This window comes from Protopterus annectens, chromosome 1.part2 (genome assembly GCF_019279795.1).
Source record: "Protopterus annectens isolate FY-2018-M chromosome 1.part2, PAN1.0, whole genome shotgun sequence".
NCBI lineage: Eukaryota > Metazoa > Chordata > Ceratodontiformes > Protopteridae > Protopterus > Protopterus annectens.
The window spans coordinates 175,840,816-175,866,557 of record NC_056727.1 but is presented as its reverse complement, the minus strand read 5'-3'; the positions used below and the strand labels follow the sequence as shown (position 1 = coordinate 175,866,557).

General features: G+C 41.5%; 1 protein-coding gene across 4 annotated transcripts in view; it reads right to left on the bottom strand.

The window, feature by feature from the left end:
* TATDN3 (TatD DNase domain containing 3) overlaps positions 1–25,742 on the bottom strand; it is a 599,941-nt gene that overhangs the window by 320,232 nt on the left and 253,967 nt on the right. For all 4 annotated transcript variants that reach the window (XM_044055457.1, XM_044055462.1, XM_044055466.1 and 1 more), the window contains one exon: positions 25,098–25,160. In XM_044055457.1, the coding sequence (XP_043911392.1) occupies positions 25,098–25,160 (63 nt within the window). The remainder of the gene's footprint in view (positions 1–25,097; positions 25,161–25,742) is intronic.

Genomic DNA, 25,742 nt, shown 5'->3' with positions numbered 1-25,742 from the left:
CCTTTCAAGAACATTTTGACATAAGACTGCCTTGAAAAAGGAGGATCTATGGGCAGACATGCTGAAATGACTGATGAATGAACCTTGACAGTGGAATAAGAAAGGCCATGGTCTCACACAAATACTGTAAAATCACAGAACAACTAGTCCTGACTGGGTGGTGTTGGCACCAATGAGAAAACCTTTTCCATTTGCTAACTTATGAATTTCTAGTAGCAGACTTTCTTGCCTCCATTACTACCTGCTGCACATCCTCAGTAAACAGGTGCCTAAAAAGGAATTAATACTCTATCATTCAGGCAGTCAATTGAAAATGATTGATGTTGGAGTGTTTCAAACACCCCTGTTCTTGTGTGCAAGTAAACCCAGTCTGTAAGGAAGCCTATGGTAATTGCCCCTGGCAATTTCTGAAAGAAGGGAGAACAGTTGTCTAGGCCAGAAAGGAGTCATCAAAATGATCCTGAGGGGATTCCTTCTGAATATTCAGAAGAACCCTGGATATTAGTGGAAAGGGTCGAAATACATACAGGAACATTCCTGTCCAAAAAAAATGGATCTCTCTTCCTAGACTTCATGCATAGAGTCCTGGAACAGAATCTTGCCAGTTGATTGTTCAAATAGGATATAAAATATGGCTTTTATGACCTATTACTTATTCTGTTATACATTTTTCATGCATCATTATGTAACATGCATAATAAGAACTTTTGTCTATCTTGTATATAATGTATGGTCAACTTTATTGCTTACCTTATATTTTGTTTATTTTCTTTTACTGTATTTTGAACTGAGGTGTCTAGTTGACATCTCAACAACATAATCCTGTGTGAGGGAGTCAAGAAAGACTTTTGACTGTTCTCTTGGAATCCCAGCTTATGTAAGAGATCTCTCACCAAAGAGAGAGATTTTTTTTTTTAAATAGAAATTTTATTGATTTTACAATACATATATATCACAAATAATTGCAGTTTAACAATGAGCAGTAATACAGAAGAGAGCATATAACTACTAACTAATATACAATATGTACAGTAGTTCATAGGTTCATAGGTTGATACTAGGCTATCGGCCCTAGGGCCTATACAAGCCTAGCCATAATAATTCCCTGGCTATTTCTTCCCACACTATTTACTTCCCTGGACCCCTGTCTAGCAGGGCGACTGATGTGATCCCTGGGGTGAATTTCCTTTCTCTCATCCAGTCATCAAGGTTCCTTTTGAAAAGTGTCAAAGAGGTGCTCTGCTTGACATGTATGGGCAGTCTATTCCAGAGTCTGGGGAGTCTCTGGGTCAGGAACCTATCCCTCCAGCATGTTTTGTTTATTGTGATGACACAGTTTAGATCCCTGGAGCGTGTGGCTCTAAGGGATTGGGATTTCTTTAAGTGTAGCATGTCTAACAGCTCTGGGTTTGACATGGCCTTGGATGTTAAGCAGAGGTCGCCTCTGAGTAGACGATATGCGACAGAGTATAGCTGGAGTTTTTTAAGGCGGTCAGCATAGGGCATCTGCTTTAGGCCTGTGATTCTTTTAGTGAGGTATTTCTGCGGCTTTTCCAGTTGTGGCAGATGTCTTGAGAGGTACATACCAAATGGTGTGTTGTATTCTATAATGGGTCTAATGAGGGATGAGTACAGTGGGACAATGACCTCCTTTTTTCTGGATGAAAAGCCTTTAGTAATGAGGTGTGCCACATGGAAGGATTTCCTGACTGTTGTGGCGATGTGGTTATTGAAGGTGAGACCACTGTCCACCTGTGTCCCTAAGTCTCTTATCACACTTTCGGTGTTTAGTGTACTGCCACCTATGTGGTAATTCACGGGTACATGTTTTCTCCCAAAGGGGATAACTATACATTTCTTGGCAGTGAGCTTGTGCCCATGGCTCTGGCACCAAGCATCTGTTTCTGTAAGGCCCTTTTGTAGAGTTTCAACATCATTTGGGGATTCAGTAATGGCTCCCAGTTTGCAGTCATCTGCGAACTTTGTTAGCCAGAGTCCCTTAGTGTTGGCCTGTACTTCAGAGAGGTAAATGCCAAACAAGAGAGGTCCCAGGACTGAACCCTGAGGTACACCACTTGTCTCTTGTCTGGAGCTGGATTTGGAGTCAGCTACTTTTACAGTGTGGGTTCTGTCACTAAGCCAGTTGGCAACCCATCAAGTGACATAGGGATTAATGCCCAGCTTAGTAAGTTTATCTATGATTCCAGAGTGGGGGATGGTGTCAAAAGCCTTGGCGAGGTCCAGATAGGCTGTGTGGACTGCCTTACCCTCGTCCACGGCTCTGGAGACTGATTAGAAGAAGTCAATCAGGTTCAGGAGACAAGATCGGCCCTTCATAAACCCAAACTGGGTGGGGTCCAGTGTTTTAAGGTTGCCAATGTCTTTGGCTATAAGTTCCATGATAATATGTTCCATGGCCTTGCAGATCAGGCACGTTAGACTGATGGGGCGGTAGTTCCCAGGATCCAAGGTGGATCCCCCCTTGTGGAGTGGGATAACTGTAGCTGTGCACCACTCAGTTGGCATGAAGCCTGAGGTGAGGGTATGATTAAACATGACACTTAGGTGAGGTGCCAGTTCATTTTGTAGTTCATGTAGTACACAGCCCGGGATGTCATCTGGTTCCATGGATGCTGTATTCTTAGCTTTGGAGAGTGCGTTTTTTACCTATGTGACCATTATTACCGGAATTTGGCAATCTTCTGGTATTGAGATGGGCCATTTAAGGGGTGAGAGGGGGGGTGAAGTTGGCACTGAATCGATCTGCCAGGACATTGGCAATATCCTTGGGATCAGTATATTTAATGCCATTCTGTTGTAGCTCAGAGCAGATCTGAGCATTGTCATTTAGATTCTTGACATAGTTATAGAATGTCTTGTGGTTGTCTTTGGAATCTTTGGCAATTTTTTTTTCGCAACTAGCTTTGGAGGATTTTATGAGGGATCTCCGCTTCTTACTTAGAAGTGAGTTTTTTGCATCCTGGGATTTTCCTCTTTTCTGCAACAGTTTCTTCATTTTGTTGTAAAGTTTGTTTATGGCAGGGGACCACCAGATTGGCTTCCTTTTTTTGGAGGAGAGCATCTTGGTTCTATTTGGGATGGCACGATTCATGCATGAGTGGATGTGCTCATACAGTGCTTTAGTGTAGGACTCAGCAGTCGAACTTTCAGTTCCCATCTGCATGGGTGTCATGAAGTTTGTAACTTCTGACTTGAGTAGCATGAAGTTGGCTTTGGAGAAGTTTTTTATGGAGGCTTCCTTAATGGGGGTGGGGGGTGGGGGTGGGATGTGGATGTTAAGGGTGATTAGCTTATGGTCTGACCTGACCAATGAGGGGGTGACCATAGGTGTGGAGCATCGATTTCCCATGTTGGTAATGACCAGGTCTAGGATATTGGAGCCCCTTGTCAGACTATGGATTAGCTGATCCAGGGCATTGGAATTTATGAATTCCAAGAACCGTTGGGCAAAGGTGTTAGTACACGAGTAGTTTTCCCAATTAATGGCAGGGTAGTTGAAATCACCCAGTATTAGGGTGTTTGGTTGTATAAAAATATTTTCCAGTGTGTTTAGAAAGGTGTAGTGAGAATTTTGGGGCATGGTGGGGGATCAGCAAGCTACAATTTGGATTGCAGTCTTACCTAGTGTTAGTTGCACCTGGAGAATTTCAGACACATTCTGTTGGGCAACTAACCTGGTGGTGTGAATATCCTTGGTGAACATGGACACTCCTCCACCTTTAGTGTTTCGATCCTGGTTTGGTGGCCGAAAAGTGTGGTAAGAGTTGTAGCCTGGTATTGCAGGGTTGCTCTCTGCAGCCTTGAACCAGGTCTCAGTTACTGCAAGATATCGATGTTCTCCATTTTTAGGAGTGCCTCGAGAGAGTGCATTTTGAGGTTTAGACTTCTAGCATTGAGTAGCATTACCTTAAGATTTTGCATGCTTGTACCTGTTACGGTGGTGGTTTTGTCCTTTGAACTTTGTCTAAAAAGGCACTATAGGGGTGGCAAGAGCCTTTGCCAGTAACCTGAATCCCAGGGGCGACAGGTGCAGACCATCTCTGGCAAAGCATTGTAGTCTGTTGATCATGTTGTCCCAGGCAGACAGATACTGGATCCCCTTTGAATGACACCAGAAGCTTAGCCAATTGTTGAAGTCAATCATTTTGTACTTACATTGTGGTATCATTCTGGGCGAAGGCAGGATGCTACTCAGGGCTAGGGTCATACTTGCCTGGGCCACATGCTCCAAGAGCTCTTCCATGTCTCTTTTCATGTAGTCCAGGGAGGTACGTCTCAAGTCATTCACTGCAACATGGACAATGACAGAGTCATACTTGTATTTGTTGTGGAGTGACTTGAGTGCATGAGTTATATGGCGGATCCTGGTACCCGACAGGCAGCTCACTCTAATTTTCTCCTTGTTCAGCCTGGTGAGTGGGACATCAGTGTGCCTGACTATAGAGTCACCTATGACTAAAGTGTTAAGTACATTGTTTTGCCTTAGGGGCTGTTGCTGGGTGGCACACTAGTGTTGTGAGCTGCGTGACACTTTGGTTGTGATTGGTGTTTGTTTGCATTTCAGCTTCGGAGGTCCTTGTTACTTGGGCAGGTTACAGTTAAGGGCCTCAACATATGTGGATTTAGTGTTGCTATGTATGAGTGTTGGTGGTGTGAGCTGCTTAAGAATAAATTGACCCCTAGGAGTAAACCTAATGCAAAATCTATATAAAAAAGATGAATACTGTAACTGAGCGCAATGTAATGGCCATGGTTTGAAACTTAGAGAGCAAGTAAAGGGAGAGACATAATACTTATCTTGAGCTACCATACAATAGGGGTAAGGAGAACTGGGGAAAAAGAAAGAATTTAATAAGCATATAAAGGGAGAACATTTAGTAGTGATGTACTACCTTAGTTTATATGTATTTAGTTGTCAGCCAAGTGCTCAAATATGAAATTCCAAAATGTCAGGTAGCAAGTACGCTTGTGGGAGTTTGTTATTAGGAGTTTTTGTGAAGTAATGTATTTAATAGCCAAACTTCGAAACCCTCTCCAGGACATCTTAGTGCGATCTATTCAGTGTTTGGTAATGCAGAATTTGACTAATAAAGAGACTGTAACTAAGATATGCAATCTCAGTTTTGACATTTTAAGATGTAGCAATGCCATCTCCCATGATAGGGTTGATTTATGGTACCCCATCTTGTCAAGTCTCACTTTGAGAGAGCACCAAATACTGTGAGAGTATCTGCAAAACCACAGTATATGTAGGATGTCAGCATGGGGGTAGGAGCAACCAACGAGAGATATTTCTGACACTTTGAAAAAAGACTCTGCAAAGATAAGTAAGTCTTCTAAATATGGAAACATATGGATAGCCTGAAGCCTTCAATGAGCTACAACTGAAGTTAAACACTTTGTGAACATTCTTAGTGTAGTGGACAGTCCAAAGGGTAAGACAGAGAACTGATAATGTGATCCAAATATACAAAACCTTAAGAAACATCTGAAGTCTGGATGAATAGCAATGTGATAAGCGTCTTATATGTCTAGTGTTACCAAGCAACTTGAAAGAGAAAGAAGAGGTAACAGGTTGTAAAACTGCATCATTTTGAATTAGGGCACTATCACAAACAGGTTTAGGAAAGAAAGATTCAGAACTGGTCTTGAAGCATTTTATTTCTCTGGCACTAGGAATATCCTTGAATAAAAACCCTTCCCTACTTGGGAAAGAGGAACTGGTTCTATCAGTCGTTGGGGAAGCAAGTCATAAAGAACAGGTGGAAATAAGAAAGGCTGATCTGGAGGATGAGGAATGACCCCCTGAAAAGAAGGACTTTCCTTTCACTGTCATCTGTAACCTTGATGAATGATATTCAATAGCCATTTGTTGCTAAACAGAAAAAGGGAGATTAAGACTTTGGGGGCCAGGGTGGGAGATGATCACAAGGTCTCTTGAACAGTTATTCAGACATATTGAACTGTCCTTGATTTTGGGGGGGGGGGGTTACAGACTTCTTTTTGGATCTCCCTTGCCATTCCTTCTTAAACATCAGTTTACCTGAATTCTGTTGAAATTGTTTATTCTGTTTTGTGCTAAAAATGGAAGAGGAGAAAGAAAATTCGTTGGACAATTTGAAAAATGACGGCTGAAAAGTCTTAGTGATTCCTTGGATCAACTTGCCCCTTTCATCACACTGTTTGATAACCTCTGCAGCAGAGGGGCCAACCAATGAATCTCTATCCAAGGAAGAATTTAAAATCTCATTTTTTAACATCATCTGGAATGTTCTGAGAATGCAACCATGCAAATCTCTTTAAAACAGTACCAGTGGCCATAGCCCTGGAAGAAGTATTAACAGTGCTACAGACAAGGGAGCCTGCAGGATTTTTTGCAGGGGGGGGGTGCAAACCCAAGCCCCGCCCATCCACCCCACCCCCACTCCCTGTGCAGCCCCCGCCCACTCAGCCCCACCCCCCGCCCACGCAACCATTCCAGTGTCCCATTACTTGGCTATTTCTCCCCATTTGTCATAGACACTGTTCAAATCTCTCAGTGTGCATACTGTTTTATGCTTTACTTCTACAATAACTACAGATATCTGGATTTCATTTACAACTTTTATTTCAAATTTTATAATACAAACACCGATAGACATTTACTAAACCTAAACAAAGCAATAGTCTTACAATGAAAACAGACTTAGCATTAAAACTTCTCTACATTTGAAACCCACATTCACTGAAACAGCATCGAAACCCACATTCAATGAACATGCATCTGGTCAGTGGCAGGGTAAGTTTACCTTTGGCCTGTTTCCAAATCATAGGTTCCTTGCACACATTTTTAGAACCATGCAAAAGTTCTTTGATTCACCTTTCTGACTGTATTAATTGTACTACATAATAATTGAATTATATCCCTTGTATAATACAGCACCACTTGTTAGTGTGTTTTAAATTTATAGTTCTGAGTATTTTTCCTTTAAGCAATGAAACAAATCATATGAACCAATAATGACAACCTGTCCAATTCAGAACATTTCAATCATAAAGGGCCACTCAAACTTCTGTCATACAATCCACCAATATCAATCAATATGCAAAATCTCTGCAGAAGTAAAAGTCATCTGAATAATTTCACATTAAAGAGATCTGAAACCAATGAAGAGGTTATTGCTAGAAAAAACTTTATATTTCAGTGTTTCATTTACAAATTCAGTGTCTGTTGCCCTTGAAGAAGAAATTGCCTTTGTTACATAAATAGAAATGGTAAGCTGGTCTAAACATGAAACTGCACTTATTGCAAGCATTCTTAACCCTGGAAGATGCTGACATCTGTGCAGTCACAGAAACCTGATTCAAAGCTGCGAAGAGCAACCCAGGCTTACCTGGTTTCTTAACCTATCATACATTCAGACCCCAAACTGTGGGCAGCAAAGTCAAAGGAAGTGGCGTTTGACAAGACCCCTATTCAAATCATAGCTAGCTACAAGCCCCCAAATTTGACTCAAGATGCCCACTCCACCTATCTACACCTCTTCAAATCTATCATGATTCAACCTTTTACCCTGATTTTGGGTGACTTTAACTACCCAACCATAGATTGGAAAAATTACTCATGCCAGAACACAAATGCCCAAAGATTCCTCGATTTTATCAATGCAAATGCTTTGGAACAGCTAGTCAATACCCCAACAAGAGGTGATACTATCTTGGACTTGGTATTAACCAACATGAGTAACCACTACAGCACCCTCTACAGTATCATCCTCCCTGGCAAGATCCCACCATAAAGCAGGCACTTTCGAAGACACCATCTCCCCTGACACCCTCTAGCTAGGGTCAAACAAAAAAACTTCTCCAAAGCTGATTACAATCTCCTGAGGAATGTATAAACAGTTTCACAGCCTCCTTCCCCTCTGTAGGAACTGGCACCAATATCCAAATCTATACCAAAGTACTATACAAGCATTTATACAGACACATGGAATCAGGAATACCCAACAGGACAAAATCATCCACAGCAAGGAAGAGTAAACCTGTCTGGTGGACATCTGCAATAAAGTATATAACAAAAGGAAAAAATTGCAGTCTAGGACCAAGAAGGAGCAGGTGCCCAATTGGAAGCAATCTCTCCTTAGCCTGAACAAGCAAATAAGAGCACTAGTGAAATCCTGTAAAGCCAACTTAGACTCCAAATTGGCCACATCTACTAGAGACAATCATAAGGCCTTCTTCACATATGTCTGTAATCTCAAAGGAAGCACCCAGATCTGTTCATAACTGGTGGTTAAGGACACCACATACACAAATGCTGTAGATATAGCCAACCTACTGGCTGACAGATTCAGCAAAAACCTCACCCCTCTGTCCCCCCATCAGTAAATCAGGACATCCTCAGTACCTGCCCCCTCCCCTTTTCTCTAGGGAAACATGTCCTCACTGCCCTCTCAAAGGCAAAAAATACAGCCTCCATGGGACCTGAAAACATCCCCGGCTGCATCTTACATGAACTCAGGCATGAACTTTCAGCACCAATAGGCACCCTATTCAACAAAAGCCTGAGTACCGGCTTTGTCCCAGCCGAGTGGAGGACTGCCACTGTCATCCCTTTACACAAAGGTGGAGTGTCCACCGATCCGGGAAATTATAGCCCCAACAGCCTAACTAGCATGATCTGCAAGACCATGGAATGGATTATCATGGACCTCATTAACAGGGACATTGCCAACCTCCAAACACTCGACCCCACACAGTTTGGCATTGTCAAGGGGAGGTCATGTCTGTTAAATCTGGTTGACTTTGAGACAGTCACCAAAGCACTGGACAAGAGGAAGGTGGTGCACACCACCTACCTTGACCTGGCCAAAGCCTTTGACACTATTCCCCACTCGAGCATAATAGATAAACTCTCTCAACTAGGCATCATTCCGTATGTTGCCAGATGGGTAGTAAACTGGCTCACTAATAGAACCCACCTAATCAAAATAGGGGAAGCCACCTCAAGCAGTAGACATGAAATGAGCAGCATACCCCAGGGGATTGGTCTTGGGGCCTCTGTTATTTGGGATATACTTCTCTGAGATGCAGGCCAAAACCAGTGGGCTGTGGCTGACCAAGTTTGCTGATGACTGCAAGCTGGAAGCGGTTATCAATTCCCCAAGCAATGTGGACGTCCTCCAAGAGGGTCTCACCCAAACAAATGACTGGTGGTGCCAGAAACTTGGCCTCAGGCTGAATGCCAAAAAATGCATCATCATCCCCTTTGGGGAAAGTGACGTCACCACATATTATCACATTAATAACGTCCTAAGCAAGCAATCAGTTGTGAGGGATTTGGGCACCCAGATTGATAGCAACCTGACTTTTGACCACCATGTTGCTTCCGTTGTATGGAAAGCTTTCTAGATGGCCCACCTCATAAGTAAGGGTATCTCATCCAGGGACAAGGAGGTCATAATATCCCTGTATTATTTTCTTATAAGGCCAATTACCGAGTACAATGCCCCCTTCAGCATGTACTTTACAAAGCACATGCAGCAGCTGGAGAGACCACACAGAGGTTCCTCAACAGGAGAATACAGGGCATAAATACCCCTGTCCAGCACTGATTACCCGAAGGCCATATCTGTGTATTCAGTCTCCTACAGGCTGCTGACAAAGGATCTTTGCCTGGCTTACAGGACTTCCTTAGACCCAGCCCTGATTGATCTGTATAACATGGGCAAAACAAACAGGAGAAACACTAAAACACTATATCCAAGCATCTGAACTTTGTTTTGATATAAACAGGATGTACTGGAGACAGTTGTGTGTCCCAAAGGATCCTTGCAATATGGAATAGGCTCCCCATCCATATAAAACAGAGTTCATCCCTGACCCCATTCAAAGAAAACCTTAACAACTGGATGGGAAATTGTAAATTTGCCCCCAGTCTGGCCCCATGTCCTTATGAACAAAGGCCATCAATAAGCAAAGTATTATCCTAACTAACACCCCCCCCAAAATTCCTTAGTTACCCTGCTACTAATGCCCCTCTCATATACAATGATGATACTTGCAATACAAATTAATTGAGGTGTGCAGCTAGGCGTGTAAAGGCCCTAGTGGTCATTAGGCTAGTAACAATTTAGGAACCTATAACTATAATGCGTTGTGTATCACTATTAAAACTGTAGTCTCTTCTTGGAAACCAGAAATGCACTGTAGAGTACAAAATGGTGGAAGAGGTCTGCATGAGTAATTTGTGTGTGTGTGTGTGTGTGTGTGTGTGTGTGTGTGTGTGTGTGTGTGTGTGTGTGTGTGTGTGTGTGTGTGGCAGGGGGTCATGCAAGAGAAAATGTTTATAAACAGTCTGCAGGACAGACCAAGTTCTTATTTTCTACAAACATGCAGCAGCAGAACTGAATTCTGTAAAGGACTCAACTGTCCAGCTTGACTGAGGTGTATGAATAGGTTATTACTGATGATGCTAGTAATCTGAAGCACACAGATGAAATGGATTTCAGCAATACTTTATCACCTTTTGGTTAAGTGATAAGAACTTTCTTTTAAGGATGCAGAGTCTGGGGTTCATACTTGACCTCTGGTTGCTGTGTCAATGGACATCTGCATAATCTCCCTGTATCTGCAAAGGGTGACTCCAGTTTTCTCCCATTTCTCAAAAAATATACTAGTCAAATGATGATGCTAAGTTGTCTGCGTACATGCTTATCTTTGTGTCTGTAAAAGTTAGTTCATTTATCTAAATATTAAATTAAAATTAAAATCTGTACATGTGGAACATTAATCACATTATCTGTTTTCAAGAGGAATGTCAGATTGTTTTTATCATTTGTCACCTTGGTTTTTACTATTTTGTCATTTATCATGCCACCATTAGTTGGTAGATTTTTAATAAAAAATCATCTAGGTTGTTATCGCAAAGTATTAACTGTCACCAAGTGAAGACATACACAAACAATGGCATATAAATTCTGTACTATAACATTTCACAGCTTTGCCGTGGTTTATCATGTGTAACTACTGTACAAATGATGTCATGTCACTCAGGGGAAGATGAAATACGTTCATGAGACAGTAACTGTTTTTTTAAGGAAGAATCTTTTTGATTACACGTTATAAGGACTGGGTAAAAACACACCACATGTTTTTGCACATGGGTATTATTTAATGATTGTTTGATGTAGTCATATCTGGTTCTGAAGAAGTCCATATTAATGGATGAAAGAGCTTAACCAGTTGATTGTAGACTAAAATAAATTTGATTGTGTTCGATATTCCAGCATCCGCAGTACTGTGTTTCTTTTTGGAAAGCATAATTTTAATTCCCATTTTGTTATCTCCCAGCTCCCACCCTTCTTTGGAAGGTGCAACTGCTGACAGTGTATATAGTCTCATGGAACATAAATTGTGCTCACTCTACCTGCTAGAAACTGACATAACCTGAGCACTACCTTCTCTCTTCCATTTCTCACTTCCCACAACCTTTTTTTCTTATTTACTTGGTCTGCCCATACATGCCTATAACTTCTAAAGTTATTAATATGTTGTAGATCTCTGCCAAGCATACCTCTCAACTGTTCAGATTTTCGCAGAATGTCCAGATTTTTGGTTCGTATTTTTTGGTCTGTTCCTCATAAAATTTGTGGTTTTCTGGTAAATCACTAAGAAGATCTGAGGATTGAAGTCGCTAAATAATGACATACATCTGAGTTTCAGACTTCAAATCCTTCATAAAATGTATGTTAAAACAAACCCTGTTAATCTAGCAACTTTCTAAGTTTGTAAGAGTAATATTTAAATTATGTCCCTACTTTTGGGCCTTTGTCCCCCCATTTTGTCCTGCCTTGTCCAGATTTCTTGTACTAAGAGGTTGAGACGTATGCTGCCAAGATGTACATACTGTTTTATTTACTGGAATTGATGATTTAACCACAATCTTTTTGTTAAAATAAAATTTTACTGCAGTCCTGTTTAATATTCCTAATGGCAGAACATATGGGTGATACCATCTATTCTCCAGCCAGGTAGGCTTAACACCTTCCACCTGTAATTGTTGGTATTGCCAATATCTACCTGTAATGAATACATGTATATATCTGCATTGTATTGTATCAGATTTTTATAGTTACTTGTGTATTCCTGTATGAACTGCTCACAGTTTATGGTAGGTTTTGTAGTGCTCACAGATAAGTCAAGTCTTAAAGAATAACTAAGAAAATGGAATGGCCCGATACAGTTCATCACTTTTGCTAAACACTCCTTAAGGCTGTTGTATAGTACCCTAAATGTGAAGGAGTTTTACTTTGCCAGGGTTGGTAATAACTGACAAACAATCCAGGCTTGTTGCCACAATAGTACCTGTTTGTCTAAACAACTGACTGCTGCACAGGACACTGAATTCCACTCAGGAATGGCTGTCCCTAAAGAAGTTAGAAAATGAAAGTTGCCAGGAATGGCAAACATTTATCATGTAGATTAATGTCCTAGTAGAAAGAAAACTATTCTACAGTGTCTTTCTGCTACCACCTCCACTTTACCGTGTCAGCACTGCCAAAGGTTTCAGTCTCCAGGGTGGCTTTTTAACCCTTGACCTAGTGATAAAAAGGTAAAAACTGAGACATTTTAACAACAGACAGATGCTCAGCTCGCCAGAATGTTTAATGGCTTATACAGTCATACACTTAAAGTGACTCTTTCAGGAGAAATCTCGATCTGTTTTAGCACATCTCTCAGTGACAGTGGTTGAAAGTGAAAATAATCTTTTTCACCATTTATCAAGACAATCTTTTAATCTGTCTTTGTGAAACTGTAATTGGTCCTTTTATATGTAGCATGTGCAAAGCAGATGTAAAAATGTGGCGGTTAGAGCAGGCAGACCAGATGTCAAAAGTGATGAAAGTTGAATCTTTGATGTCTATTTTGGTTTGTGCACCCCATTTGTTTAATGTCTATTAGTAAGGAGCATGTTCCCTGGTAATTGTTAACCAAACAACTCACTTATTTCTGCAACCTTCCTACCTTTCTGGAATCCCTCTCTGCTCCTGAAACAGCTTGCTTGCTCCGATTTTAATGGCAATACCCTCTTCGTGGACACAACACGGCATCTCTGCTGGCACCCATCTAGAATTCAAATTTCACACGCAAATGCGGAAGATAAAGACATAAACCATCCGCACGTATGGAAAAGACGAAAACAGGTCGCAAGCACCTCCATTTGTACGACCGGACGCAAAGGGAGTTCTTAAAGAAGAACGCCCTTAATTTACTTCTAATAAAAAAAAAAAATTACTCTCTTGGCCAGCCGATTCCAGGGGTGTGCAAGTGCACACCCTTGCACCTGCCTGTGGGCGCCCTTGGCTACAGATACACACTGCAAACAATGAGTAGCAACCTATGCAAAAGAAGAAACTGAGTTATTTAAAGCAGAATTTTCCTCACAAGAAGAAACTGCAGATAAAACATTCCTAATATTTTCAAAATTTGTCAGAACAAACTTTGACATATGAATTTGACAATTTGAAATTCTGAAAACCAAAGTTATATAAGTATACACTTCTCTCCCCATACCTATCCATAATTTTCCAGTCATTACCAAAAAGAGTATGACTGGAAATAACTAAGTGCGAAACAGCAGGAGTGGGATCAACTAAAGCTATAGCTGCTGGGTCAGGTCTGAGAATAGTGTATAACAATTTTAAAGACTGAGGAGCTGTATACATTCTATCTGCCTTTTTGTGGGCAGCTGGCAAAATAACAGGAAAACTGCAGGTGGTAACACACATCCTCTAAAGCTGACAGAACAGGAGGAATGGGTGTAGGTTCCAGAAAATCTTTTGCAACAACTCATAGTATTTTCTGAGGTACACTGGCACATTTTAGCAATAGTCTCAGAGAAAAAAAAACCCTCACAGGGAGAAATAGAAACTCTCTGAGTCTGAATCAGAAATCTAAGGAAAAAACTCCATCTCTGCATCTTCCTGTTCAGATTCTGAATTTTAAATCTTTTCAGGAAAACAGGAATCCCACTTCTTTTACAAGAAGGTTCAATAGCCTGAATTAAACCCTGAGCCAGACCAAATAACTACTCCAGTCTAAGGAAATTTGAGGAGGAATGGATACATGCTTAGTTTTCTGTTTCTTTTTGATGGGAACAATGGGGCTAGACGTGTTACTAATGGCAGCAGCTGTTTCCCAAGGATTGCCACAGCATTCTGGTACAAAGTACAGTTTTGTACCTACCATAAATGTAGATGTCCGATAGGAATGCATCTGCAGTCCTTACAAATGGGTAGTCCTGTCGTCAGGCAGCCCTTGATCGGCGGATTCCAAAGTCTGGGTCTGGCTTCGGCTGGTGTTGCACTTCACCCGACGTCATCGCTGCAGTTTTTCGGGTATAAAGGCATCAGCCGACGCCATTTTCCTCAGTGTTTCTTGCCCCAGATGCCAGGTGCCCTCTTGGATGGCTAAATTTGGATAAATGCCAATGTTTCCAAATAGTAGAGAGCAAACACATAAAATAAGCATGTATGTACATATATACAAACAAATACACCATAATAGATCCACCCCAAGCTAGCTGAAGGATGGCAAATACCCTAGGAGTACCACAGAGGGAAGGTGGGTGGGTAATCCTGACTGCAGATGCATTCCTATCGGACATCTACATTTATGGTAGGTACAAAACTGTACTATGTCCGTCAAGGATGCATCTGCAGTCCTAAATGGGTAGAATACCATAGCTAAACTAGGGAGGAGGAAAAAGGAGAGATTATGGTGTAGTTAGGATCCCTTGCAAAACAGCAGTGGCAAAACCTGCTCGGGATCTAGAGTATAAAGGTAAATTGTAATGCTTGGCAAATGTATGCACGGAGGTCCAAGTAGCAGCCTCTATAATGTCCTTGGTAGCCACTCCTCGTAAGAAAGCTGTGGTAGTGGCTGTAGCACTTGTGGAGTGAGGCCTGATGTTCTCTGGAGTTTTCTTTCCATGGTAGGAGTAACAAAATCTAATGCAATTTCCTATCCATTTGGAGATTGTCTGTTTTGAAACTGGTTTTCCTTCCTTTCCTGTTGCATATGCTACCAGAAGCTGGTCAGTTTTCTATTGGACTTGGTCCTGTCCAGGTAGTAGCGTAATTGTCTATGTACATCCAAGGTATGCAAGAGTCTTTCTCCCTGTTCTGTGGGTTGGGGAAGAATGTAGGTAGGTGGATAGCCTGATTTAAAGACACTCTGGATACCACCTTAGGCATAAATGTAGGATTTGTTCTCATGGACACTCTATCTTGATGGAAGATCAGAAAGGGTTGCACTGCCATTAATGCCTGTAGTTCAGAGACCCTTCTTGCTGAGGTGATTGCCAGCAGGAAAGCAGTCTTCCAGGATAAGTATTGTAATTCTGCTGTTGCTGCTGGTTCGAAGGGGAAGTGTCAATTTTTCTAGCACAAAGTTCAAGTCCCATGCTGGCAATGGTGGTTTCCTGGGAGGTTTTACATTTTAATTCCTCTCAGAAACTGTCTGAGCAGAGGATGAGAGAAGACAGGAGGATCCAAGCTGTATTCTGCTGAAATAGCTGATGCATGTATCTTGATGGAAGAATAGGACAGGCCTTTATGGAAGAGCTCTGCCAAGTACTCCAGGATGTTGGCTATGTTTACCAGTGCCACATCTTCTCCCTTTGCAGTACTCCAAATGAGATATCTTTTCCATTTTGCTGCATAATTCTTTCTTGTTGAAGGTCTACGAGCCTCAAGGATTATGTCTTTAACCCTTTGGGGTAAATTTGGGTTAATTGCTCTTATGTAATGTTCCAGGCAGTTAGCTGCAGAATTTTCAGGTTTGGATGCAGGATGTTGTAGTTGTTCTGTGTTAACAGTAATGGGATCAGGGGTAGTGTCCATATTTGTTCCCGAGACATGCTCCTCAGCAATGGGTACCAATGTTGTCTTGGACAGTCTGGAGCTATCAGAATGATCCTTGGACGTTCCTCTTTGATCTTCAAAAGCACCTTGTGCATCAAAGGAAGTGGTGGGAATGCGTATGCTGTCAGGTTTTCAACTGAAAGATAGGAGTCCACCTTCCAAGCAAGTGGGTGGTACGTCCTTGTGCAGAATTTCTTTAGCTGGTGATTGAGTGGGGATGCAAATAAGTCTATTTGTGGTAATCCCCATTCTCTTGTGATGGCTTTGAAGATGTCTGGATGCAGCATCCATTCGTGGGCATCTGTGGTAGTTCTGCTTAATATGTCTGCTAGAATGTTTTCTTTTCCTGGTACAAAAATTGCTTGTAACTGAATGTTGTAGCTCAGAGCCACATCCCATAGGTCCAGTGCCAGCCGGCATAGAGGATATGAATGTGTGCCTCCCTGTTTGTTGATGTACCACATAACTGTGGTGTTGTCTGTCCTTATCATCAACTGACCTTTTTGGGGAAATGGTCTGAATGACTGGATTGCCAATTTTACTGCCAGCATTTCCTTTAGATTTATGTGCAGGCACAGCTGGTCTTGAGTCCATAAGCCTTGTATGCACTTGCCCAGCATGTGTGCCCCCCAACTGAGGTCTGAGGCATCTGTCGTGATGGTTTGGCTTGGTTGACTGTTGCAAGAAGGGCAATCCTGTGTTTGATTGACAGGCCTGAGCCCACCATAGGAACTCTTGCTTCAGGCATGGGATTATTGGAATTTTGGTTTCTAGGCTGTGCTTGTGTTGGGACCACAAATTCTTTAGGTACCACTGTAGCTTTCTCATATGCAGTCTGGCATGAGGGACCAGAATTATGCAGGATGCCATGAAGCCTAGGGCTTGTAGTACTTTTCTTGCAGTTAGATGGTTCTGCTTTGTTAATGCCAAGAAGTAGAGAGGTAGTTGCTCTTTCTTTTCTGCAGTTAGGAATGCCATTTGTTTTGATGTGTCCAGCTCTGCACCCAGAAAGGTTATTCTTTGGGATGGAATCAGCCTTGACTTTTTTATACTGACTGTATATCCCAGGGCTTGCAGCAGGTAAATGACTTTTTGTAAGTCTTCTGTTAGCTTGTTTTTGTTGTCCGCTTGTATCAGGCAGTCATCCAGGTAGGGATAAATTTGGATCCCCTGAAGTCTGCAATGAACAATTACTGATGCCAGGCATTTCGTGAACACTCTGGGTGCAGTAGATAAGCCAAAGGGCAATGCTGAGAATTGATAATGCTCTGATCCTGCAAGAAATCTGAGGTATCTTCTGCAAATTGGTCGTATGGGGACGTGCAGGTATGCCTCCTTGAGATCTAGAGTTACCAGCCAAGACTCCTTGCCCAGCATGGGAAGAAGCTGCTGTAGGGTCAGCATTTTGAATTTTGGAACAATGAGGAATGTGTTTAAAGCAGACAGGTCGAGAATAGGCCTCCATTTGCTCTCTTTTCTTGGTACCAGGAAGAGTCTGGAGTAAAATCCCTTTCCTTGTTCCATAGTTGGTACCTTTTCCACAGCTCTCATTCTTAATAGTTGAGATATTTGCTTTAGAGCTTCTGCCCTTTGAGTAGGTGGTAGGTTTGGCATTCCTCTCTTTCCTGGTAGAGTATGGAAATGGAACCTGTAACCTTGGTCTATAGTTTGCAAAATCCATTTTCCCTTGTGATGCAATGCCAGTTCTTTGAAAATAAGGTTAGCTTTCCGCCTAAGGGTGCTTCCAGTTGTTCCCTGGTAGGCGGTGCCACAGCCAAGTCACTGTGGTTGTGTTGTTGTAGTGGTGGTGGCTGCGTCCGTGCCTCGCTGGTTGTTACCTTGCCACTGGCGTCCCTGTAGGCACCCTGGATTGGTTTCTGCCTCTTGAACGCCTATTCCTGCCTCTCTGTGTCTTAGAGGAGTCGGAAAGGACCAATTCTTGGAGGGCCAGTTCCTGCTAAACCTTGGAGGTTGAACCTGTAAGAAATCTTTCACTGTTTGTACAGATTTCGCCTTCTCTTCCATCTTTTTAGTACCTGCTGTGCAGGGAACCAAATAAATTGACTTTGTCCATGGGTGCATCCAAAAGCTTTGATTTGACATGGTCTGGTAATGCCTGCTCTTTCAACCATGCATGTCTCCTGATAACTGTGCCAGTCATGGCTGATCTAAAGGAAGCCTCCAGTGCATCATAGCCACATATTAAAGAATGGTTACTAACCTGCTGTATGTTATGTACCATTTCCTGAACATATTTTTTATCTAAAGATTCTTCAGAGGACAGCTTTTTAGTTAATTGGTCAAGCATAAACTCTTGATATTGAATCATATGAAATTGGCAGTTCAAAGCCCTAGCTGACAAAGTAGCAGAGGTGTAAACTTTTTTACCCCATCTCTCTAAGGACCTGGATTCCCTTTCAGAAGGGAGGGGGTTTTTAGTAGATGTAGTTGCTACAGCTTTAGGGCCCTGGGAGATAGTCTCTGGATCTGCAAAAGGAGCCTTGTATAAATGGTGATGAGTGTCCGGGACCCTGTAGAACCTATCGGGCTTAGCAGGGGCCGGAGGTAATGAATCAGGAGCAGTGCAAGCATCATTAAATGCATCATCTACAACAGAAAGAACTGGAGGTATAGCTAAAGGCCTATGTTGTGGCAAATGTAGAAAGGTTCTAAGCCTTTTTCTGGAGTCTGAGAAATCTTGGCCCTGCCACTGAAATTGCTCCCTCATAGCATGCAAGGTTTCCCCAAAGGAAAATTCCTCAGGTGGAGAGGCTGAAGGAATGGACTCTTCAGCATCAGAGTCTTCGTAAGGGGAATAAGGAGCCTCAGGAGGGTCTGTATGTTCTGAGTCATCAGAGGAATCATCTGTGGATACTGGCTCAGGGGGCTCTGCTCTAGGCCTCTTCTCTGGAGGTGGATGAGAGGTCCTGTCTGGATGAGGCTGGGATCCACGAATTAAAGAAATGAGATCCTCAGCCAAAGAAAGCATATGGGAACTGGTGCTGGGCCTGTGAGAGGGGGGTTTGGCAGGCACCGTTTTTGAAGTTTTGGCTGCTTTAGCCCTGGCAAAGGCCTTAATAGACATGGCTGCAGGAGGCCTAGCAGCTCCACGTGCAGGGGCTGAAATAGCCAAGGGAATAGTGTCTGATAATTCCTGAGAAACCGCAACAGAAGGTTGGATTTCAGAAGCCGATTCTACCAGGTTAGAAGAGGCCTCGGTAGAAGGCATGGTTTCGGCTGAAGAAAGAACCGCTTGCTCGGTTTCGGCCGAAACCGAGACACTCGCGGTTTGCTTAACCGCGGTTTCGGCCGAAACCGCGGACCGCGAGTGTCGGTCCTTTTCTTTGCGTTTTTTTGGTAATTTCTGTAGTCGGAGGATCTGACGGCATAATATAGGCAAAATCAGAGCCGAAAAACTGCTCAGCAAACTCCAATCGACGTCTAAGCGTCCGTCGGTTAAAAGAAGCACAGGCTAGACAAGCTGCTACGTCGTGGTCTGGGCCTAAACAAGGTAAGCAGTAGGAGTGGAAATCTTTATGAGGTATTTGTTTCCCACAAGTTAAACAGTTATTCACTTTTTCTGACATCGACTGAGGCAAGAAAGAGTCCCCAACGGGGTACTTAGCTTTTTAGAAGTCTTCGAAGTAGTATTCGGTAGTAGTAATCTCTGGATCTGACCGACCGGCACTTGCGAATAGCTTCTGCTTCGGGCGCCACGCGGCAAGAAAGACTGAGGAAAATGGCGTCGGCTGATGCCTTTATACCCGAAAAACTGCAGCGATGACGTCGGGTGAAGTGCGACACCAGCCGAAGCCAGACCCAGACTTTGGAATCCGGCCGACCGAAGGGCTGCCTGACGACAGGACTACCCATTTGTAAGGACTGCAGATGTATCCTTGAAGGACATCAGGGAAACCTTCCTTTTTCCCTCTCCCATGACTGCCAAAAGTGTCTCTCCCTTGCCCACAGAGGGGATTCCAACAGCCGCAGAAGTGGCTATCCCCCCAGTCCATGGTGGTTGTAGGTGTTACACCAGAAAGATGCAGGTTAAAAGATGAGTGTTTTGAGGTACAACAATGGCCACAGCAGAGTTATCCACCTGTGGCTGAAGCAAATTGTTAGCCTGCTGTGATGGCAAAGGCTATTTACTTAACTTTTTCTTTTTGTGGCTGGAAGAAGGACTGACTGTGGGACCAGAAGTCTGTTCCATGGTCAAGCTGAAAATGGTGCCTCTATCTCAGGAAAGACAAGCAGCACATGTCAGTAAAACTATCAGTCCACAAAAGTTACTTTTTTGACAGAAAAAACACAGTAAAAAGCACTTTCAAACACTATGCCAGCCCACCAAGGACAAGGACAAATAAAGACAATTTCTCAACAGAAAATATGTTTCCAGTTAGTTAACACTATTTTTAAACTGACAGAAAAATGAGTGCTCCATTTAAAAGTACATTATAATCTTGAGACAGTCTATTAAAATACCACCCCTAGCTTGAAAATAACCTTTCTGAGGAGAAAAGTAGTAAAACATCAATAACTTTAAGAAAATGGAAGTTTTTTCCCCCATAGGGAACTTATTGGCCCAGCAAAGAAAAGCACAAGCCGACCATCAATCCTCAAAAACCTCAGAGAAGCATATTCTTCAGCAGCAATAAAACTCTGAAGGCCTATGCACCTAAATCTGTCTTTTAGTCAGTTCAATTCAAGCTGTTTGATAGCTTGTGTGCGTGGAAGTGGCCAGGGAATCCTCTTGGGCTAGGCTTATATAGGCTCCAGGGCCGTTAGCCTAGTACAAACCTATGAACCTATGAAGGTGCTCTGAATCTTTGGAAGCTGGCAGGCTTTTACATCTTTGGCAAGATATAACCTATATAGCATAGGCTACTGCAGCAGTGATCAATATGATGGACATATTTTGCAGCAGTGATCAATATGATGAACATCTTTTGAAATTAATTATGTTTTCTTTTTTTAGATTGGCACTTTGCTGTGGTGTGATCATTACAAAGCTCTGCTGTCTTTTTAATAAATTAAATGATGCTCTTTTGAATATGATACAACCGCTTTAGTATTACTTAAGGAGCATAATAATCTGCTTGTGAAAGTGGCATCCCTACTGTGACTCTGTCAGTTCATTGCTATGTTCTATTTGTAACACAATGGCTCAGTTTGCCAAGATGTATGAAGATACATAAATTGAATTAGATCAAAATACTTTTTGAGTTTTCAGGATCAGAAACTATTTTACCACATTGGATGCAGGATTGCTGGCATCACAGATTACTACAAAGAATGGCAGAAATCTGTGCTTGCTTGTGGTGCTACAGATATGTTTTAGACTGCAAGCTATAAAATAATTACTTGTTTAGTGAAACAATGATTAAAGTGGAATCTAAGGTATAAAAATTAACAGCAATGATAATGTATGACAATAACATTAAAAAGCTAAAATGAAATTTGCAACCTGTTACACAATGAATAAAATGCAAAGTTATTTTACCATAGAAATGAGATTAGATTCATAGATTAGTACTGGGCTAACTACCCTTGCGAGCTATTTTAAGCCTAGCCAATTATCCCCAGTGAGATTCAAACCTTGTACCTTATGTTTGTAAGGCAACCATTAGGCCACCCTCCCAACCCTAATAGTCATTTCATTTTTTTTTTGCAAATTTTGTTGAAGCATTTTTCAGTCTAGTAAGACTGATAGCAATGACTATTAGTTTTTTCCACCAAAACACAGTGAAAAGCATCAAGAAGACTTGCCCCAGCCCCTAAAAGTATTTTAGCAAAAACTTCCAAGAAAAATTAAAACAAAATGTTTAAACAACTTTTTCCAGAAAAGATATAAGCTGCACTTCATTTTAAAAAGTTTATGGTAAAATTAATGTAGAAGTTCCATCCCTAAAGGAAACTTATCGATCCAGCAATAGAGAAATGCTAGCAGAATGTTGACCCTCAAAAGCATGCAAGACATGCACTCTTTGGTGACAGGAAAGGTCTTAAGGGATCGGTGTCCAAACCATTGATTTACCTATGCTCTCAACCTGATATTGGTTTGTGTGTAGAAGGTGCCCTTAAAGCTTTGGAATCTGGACAGCTGTTCTATCCTATGAAGGATATAGTGCGTACTGATAAAGCTACTTCAGCAATAATCAAATAATGAATATCTGGCAATTCCTTCTTAAGTGTGTATGGCTACTAAACATAGTACTGTTTGTCTGTACGTATGGTTTAGATTGCCACACATACATGACATTATTTGCTCTGCGGAATGATTTGATTAAACTTTAACAAAAATTTAAAATCAGTATTTTGTTAGCAGTAGAACATGTCTAGGTAACTAAGTTGGGGGGCAGAAATAAATCTTACCAGGAGGTGAAACTGATAGCAAAGTCAAAAGTTAGTACTTTGCAGGTAAAACAAAGTCTTCTTTCGGCTTTTCCTGGTTAGGGGTCACCACAGTGGAACTCCGGTCTGCTAATGATTGGTAGTTGATTTTTACGTGCCGAGTTACCTGCCCTGACGCACAACTTTCAATGAAGGTATGCCCGTTCACGCATGTCTCCACGCAGAAGATGCTCTAGCTGAGAATCGAACCGGACAGCGTCTTACTGTGAGGCAACAACGCTACCGCAGCACCACCACCGCGGACCTCAAAGTATATGTATTTAAGACATTTACTTTTATTTATGAATACAAAGACCCATTATAAATAGCATTTTGATCAGTTCAAGTGGAAATAGGACACACAGATGGAGGGATACAATTCTACGGCTTGTCTTCATCATAAATGAGACTGAGTTGCTGTGGTGACCTCATACAAACTGTCTTTCTTATCATAAATGAGACAGAGTTGCTGTGATGACCTCATACAAATTACAGTGCTTGGTACAAGTTTACTACATACAGATGTAGAATGTATACAAAACTGTAATGACAGAATTGTATCAATCTCGTCAAATTTATATTTATTAATGTGCCTCTGCAACTAGCCCCCCTCAATAACAAATATTTGGTTTACAAGATACGATCATATCCATGTCTTTCTTACCACTTGTAATGTGACCATACATTAATACTGCGACATTTGTTAAGCAAAAATCCCAAACACTGTAGCACCGCAGATGCTCCAGATGGTTGTTAATAGCCCTAGGAAAGAACACAGTCATCAGCAAGATCCTTAGATGACTGACAGACCACTTTAATTGTAGATTCCAATTTGTTTGACATCACTTGTTTTAACGTCTGCAGTACTCTTTAACTGCATCAAATCTTAAAACAATTTAACACTTCCCCTGAAGTGTAACAGCTGATTAACTACTGCATTTTTTTGCTTAGACACTACTAATTGCACTTGCTCCATATTAAGTAACACCGTGAAATAACTCCACCTCACTACTAATGTCCAGAATTTTACTTGTACTGACAAAGTAGGCATACATTTGTGTTTAAAGGGTAGAGTTTGCTGACATGTTCCAAGCAATCAAGTTCTTTTACAGAACCTGTATTTTTTATATGAATGCAGTGCTTCTAACTTAATGCAGCATTTCAGCAGATCATAAATTCTGCCCTCAATCAGAAGCATAAGTTCTAACTAAAGATGTATGCCACATACATTCAAATACATACACATCTGTGCATACACACAGATGCAAGTCAACTGAATATACACCTCCATAAGGTTAAACAACATCAACCATGTCTTTTACTGACTGTTCATACACTATACCTGCGGCAAGCCACACTGAAAAATCATTTGCTTTCACACACACTGCCCCCCCCCCCAAAAAAAAAAACAAATAACCACTATTTTTCAGAGTATACCTCTACTGGTTTAATTATTTGAATGGGCTCATTTGTATTTGTCCTTTTTATTGGTCATTAAGTATAAATGCAGGAGGAGGCTGTTTTATGAATTAGATCTGAAGAAGTGCCTTGGGCATGAAAGCAAATCACACCCTGTTTTTATGTACTATATTTCTATGTTTTTTATATGTTAAACTTTTGGTTTTAACGTGGTGGCCGTGGTAGTCGGACTGCTCTTTCTTCTTATACCTGTAATTTATGAAAGAGATTCTGGATACAGTAAAGTTCTTCATACACAATTTCCCAGACAAAGAAGAACAATCAGCTGTTTTTACACACATGAATGCACACTGCACGCATGCGCACACTCACATACATGCGGCCTCCATACTGTTTAAAAAAACACTTTCTACCTAGACAGGCCACTGATGTTTCCCTAAGACTGAATTAAAGAAAGTCTCTAGTTGGCTCCACAAGCAGAGAAATGAAATGTTGACTATGAAACAGATGACATGACACAAATGATCTGTGTGCTGGAGGAGCCAAAAGGAGGACACAAGAACAAGCCACATATGGTAGCTCACCAAGCCTGAAGAGGAAGGTGGCCTGGTCTTCTGCAACATTAATCCCCAAAAAGCTGGGGGGGTCACACAAAAGCAGCACAAGGATCAAGTATGCACTTAGAAAAAAAATCAGTATTTACACTACAGCCAGATGTGGTACATGCATGGAAGCAGAGGTGCATCATTGGGACACCACAATGCCCCCCCTGTATGGAGTGTAGATGCAAGGCAACATGGGGTGAGATACTGTGTCACAAACAGAAAACCAATATGACTGCCAGTGTACCTCCAATGTCAACTGCTAATGTGCTCAGTATAATTCGGAAACTAATGGACAGAAACCTTGAATGAAGACACCAATGACTGGTAGCTGCACAGCAGGAAGAGAGAGACAGAGAAAGAGAGGGCAAAGTGAAATAAACTTTGTCCTCAGTAATGCATTTCAACTTGTTTCATGCAAACATATGAAAGATGCACTCAGTGCCCTTGGCAAACTAGACAGCAGGAAAACAGGGTCTATGTTAAATCAGCGAACGCTGATTTATCCACTCCAAGAGTGAAAGCTGAAAATCTCGAAGACACAAAACAGCGACTCTTTTTCCCCAGGGAAATAAAATCACTGTTACGCCACAAAAAAAAAAAAAAAAAAAGGAAAGTTTAAACTCCCCCCCCAACTCATAAAGGAACAACAAATTATAAACATAATGCTATGTTAAATATCTGTGTGTATATAGCACTGTATGTTCTGCTTTCACTGTCATTCTTACCTGTGAAAAACATTAGCTGTATTACCTACCTCGCCAATTGCCAGAAGTTGATCTTTGTACTTCTCTATCAGTGGAACTGCAGTTTCTAAATCCTGTAAAAAGAAAACATCAGTAAGTTGCATATAGTGCCAGGGACCAATTTTGCCTTTGCATTATAAATTTATGAAATGATGCTATGAAAATAAAAGTTACAACATAAATACTTAACTCTAAAGCTACATTTCTCAGTAGTCAGTTGAGTGCAATTAGCAATAAAGTATTTCAGTCTGTTAACTGGTACACTCTTTCATGTGTCTTAATTTGTACCTGAGAAGTTATCATTGGGAACCATGACAATACAGATATGCAAAACCAAGTAATGAACATTCATTTCAGATGCTACTTATACTCTAAAGTTTTCCTTGACATCTAGATAATTTATTAGCATTCAACTTTTTTCTCATGCACCCTGCATTGCTAAACCACTATGGCTTTGAGATAGCTATTGTTGCTGCTTGAACTAGATGCACACCCAAGAGAGATTCTCAGCTAGATTACAATCTACGTGTTGCCCTCAAGTTCTTTCTTATGTTCACGACTTTCCACATTCCAAAGACATGCATTGGAGATACAGTGCATGGGCATGCATCTGTGTGCATCCAGGTCTAGTTCAATCCTTATACCTGTTGCTTCCA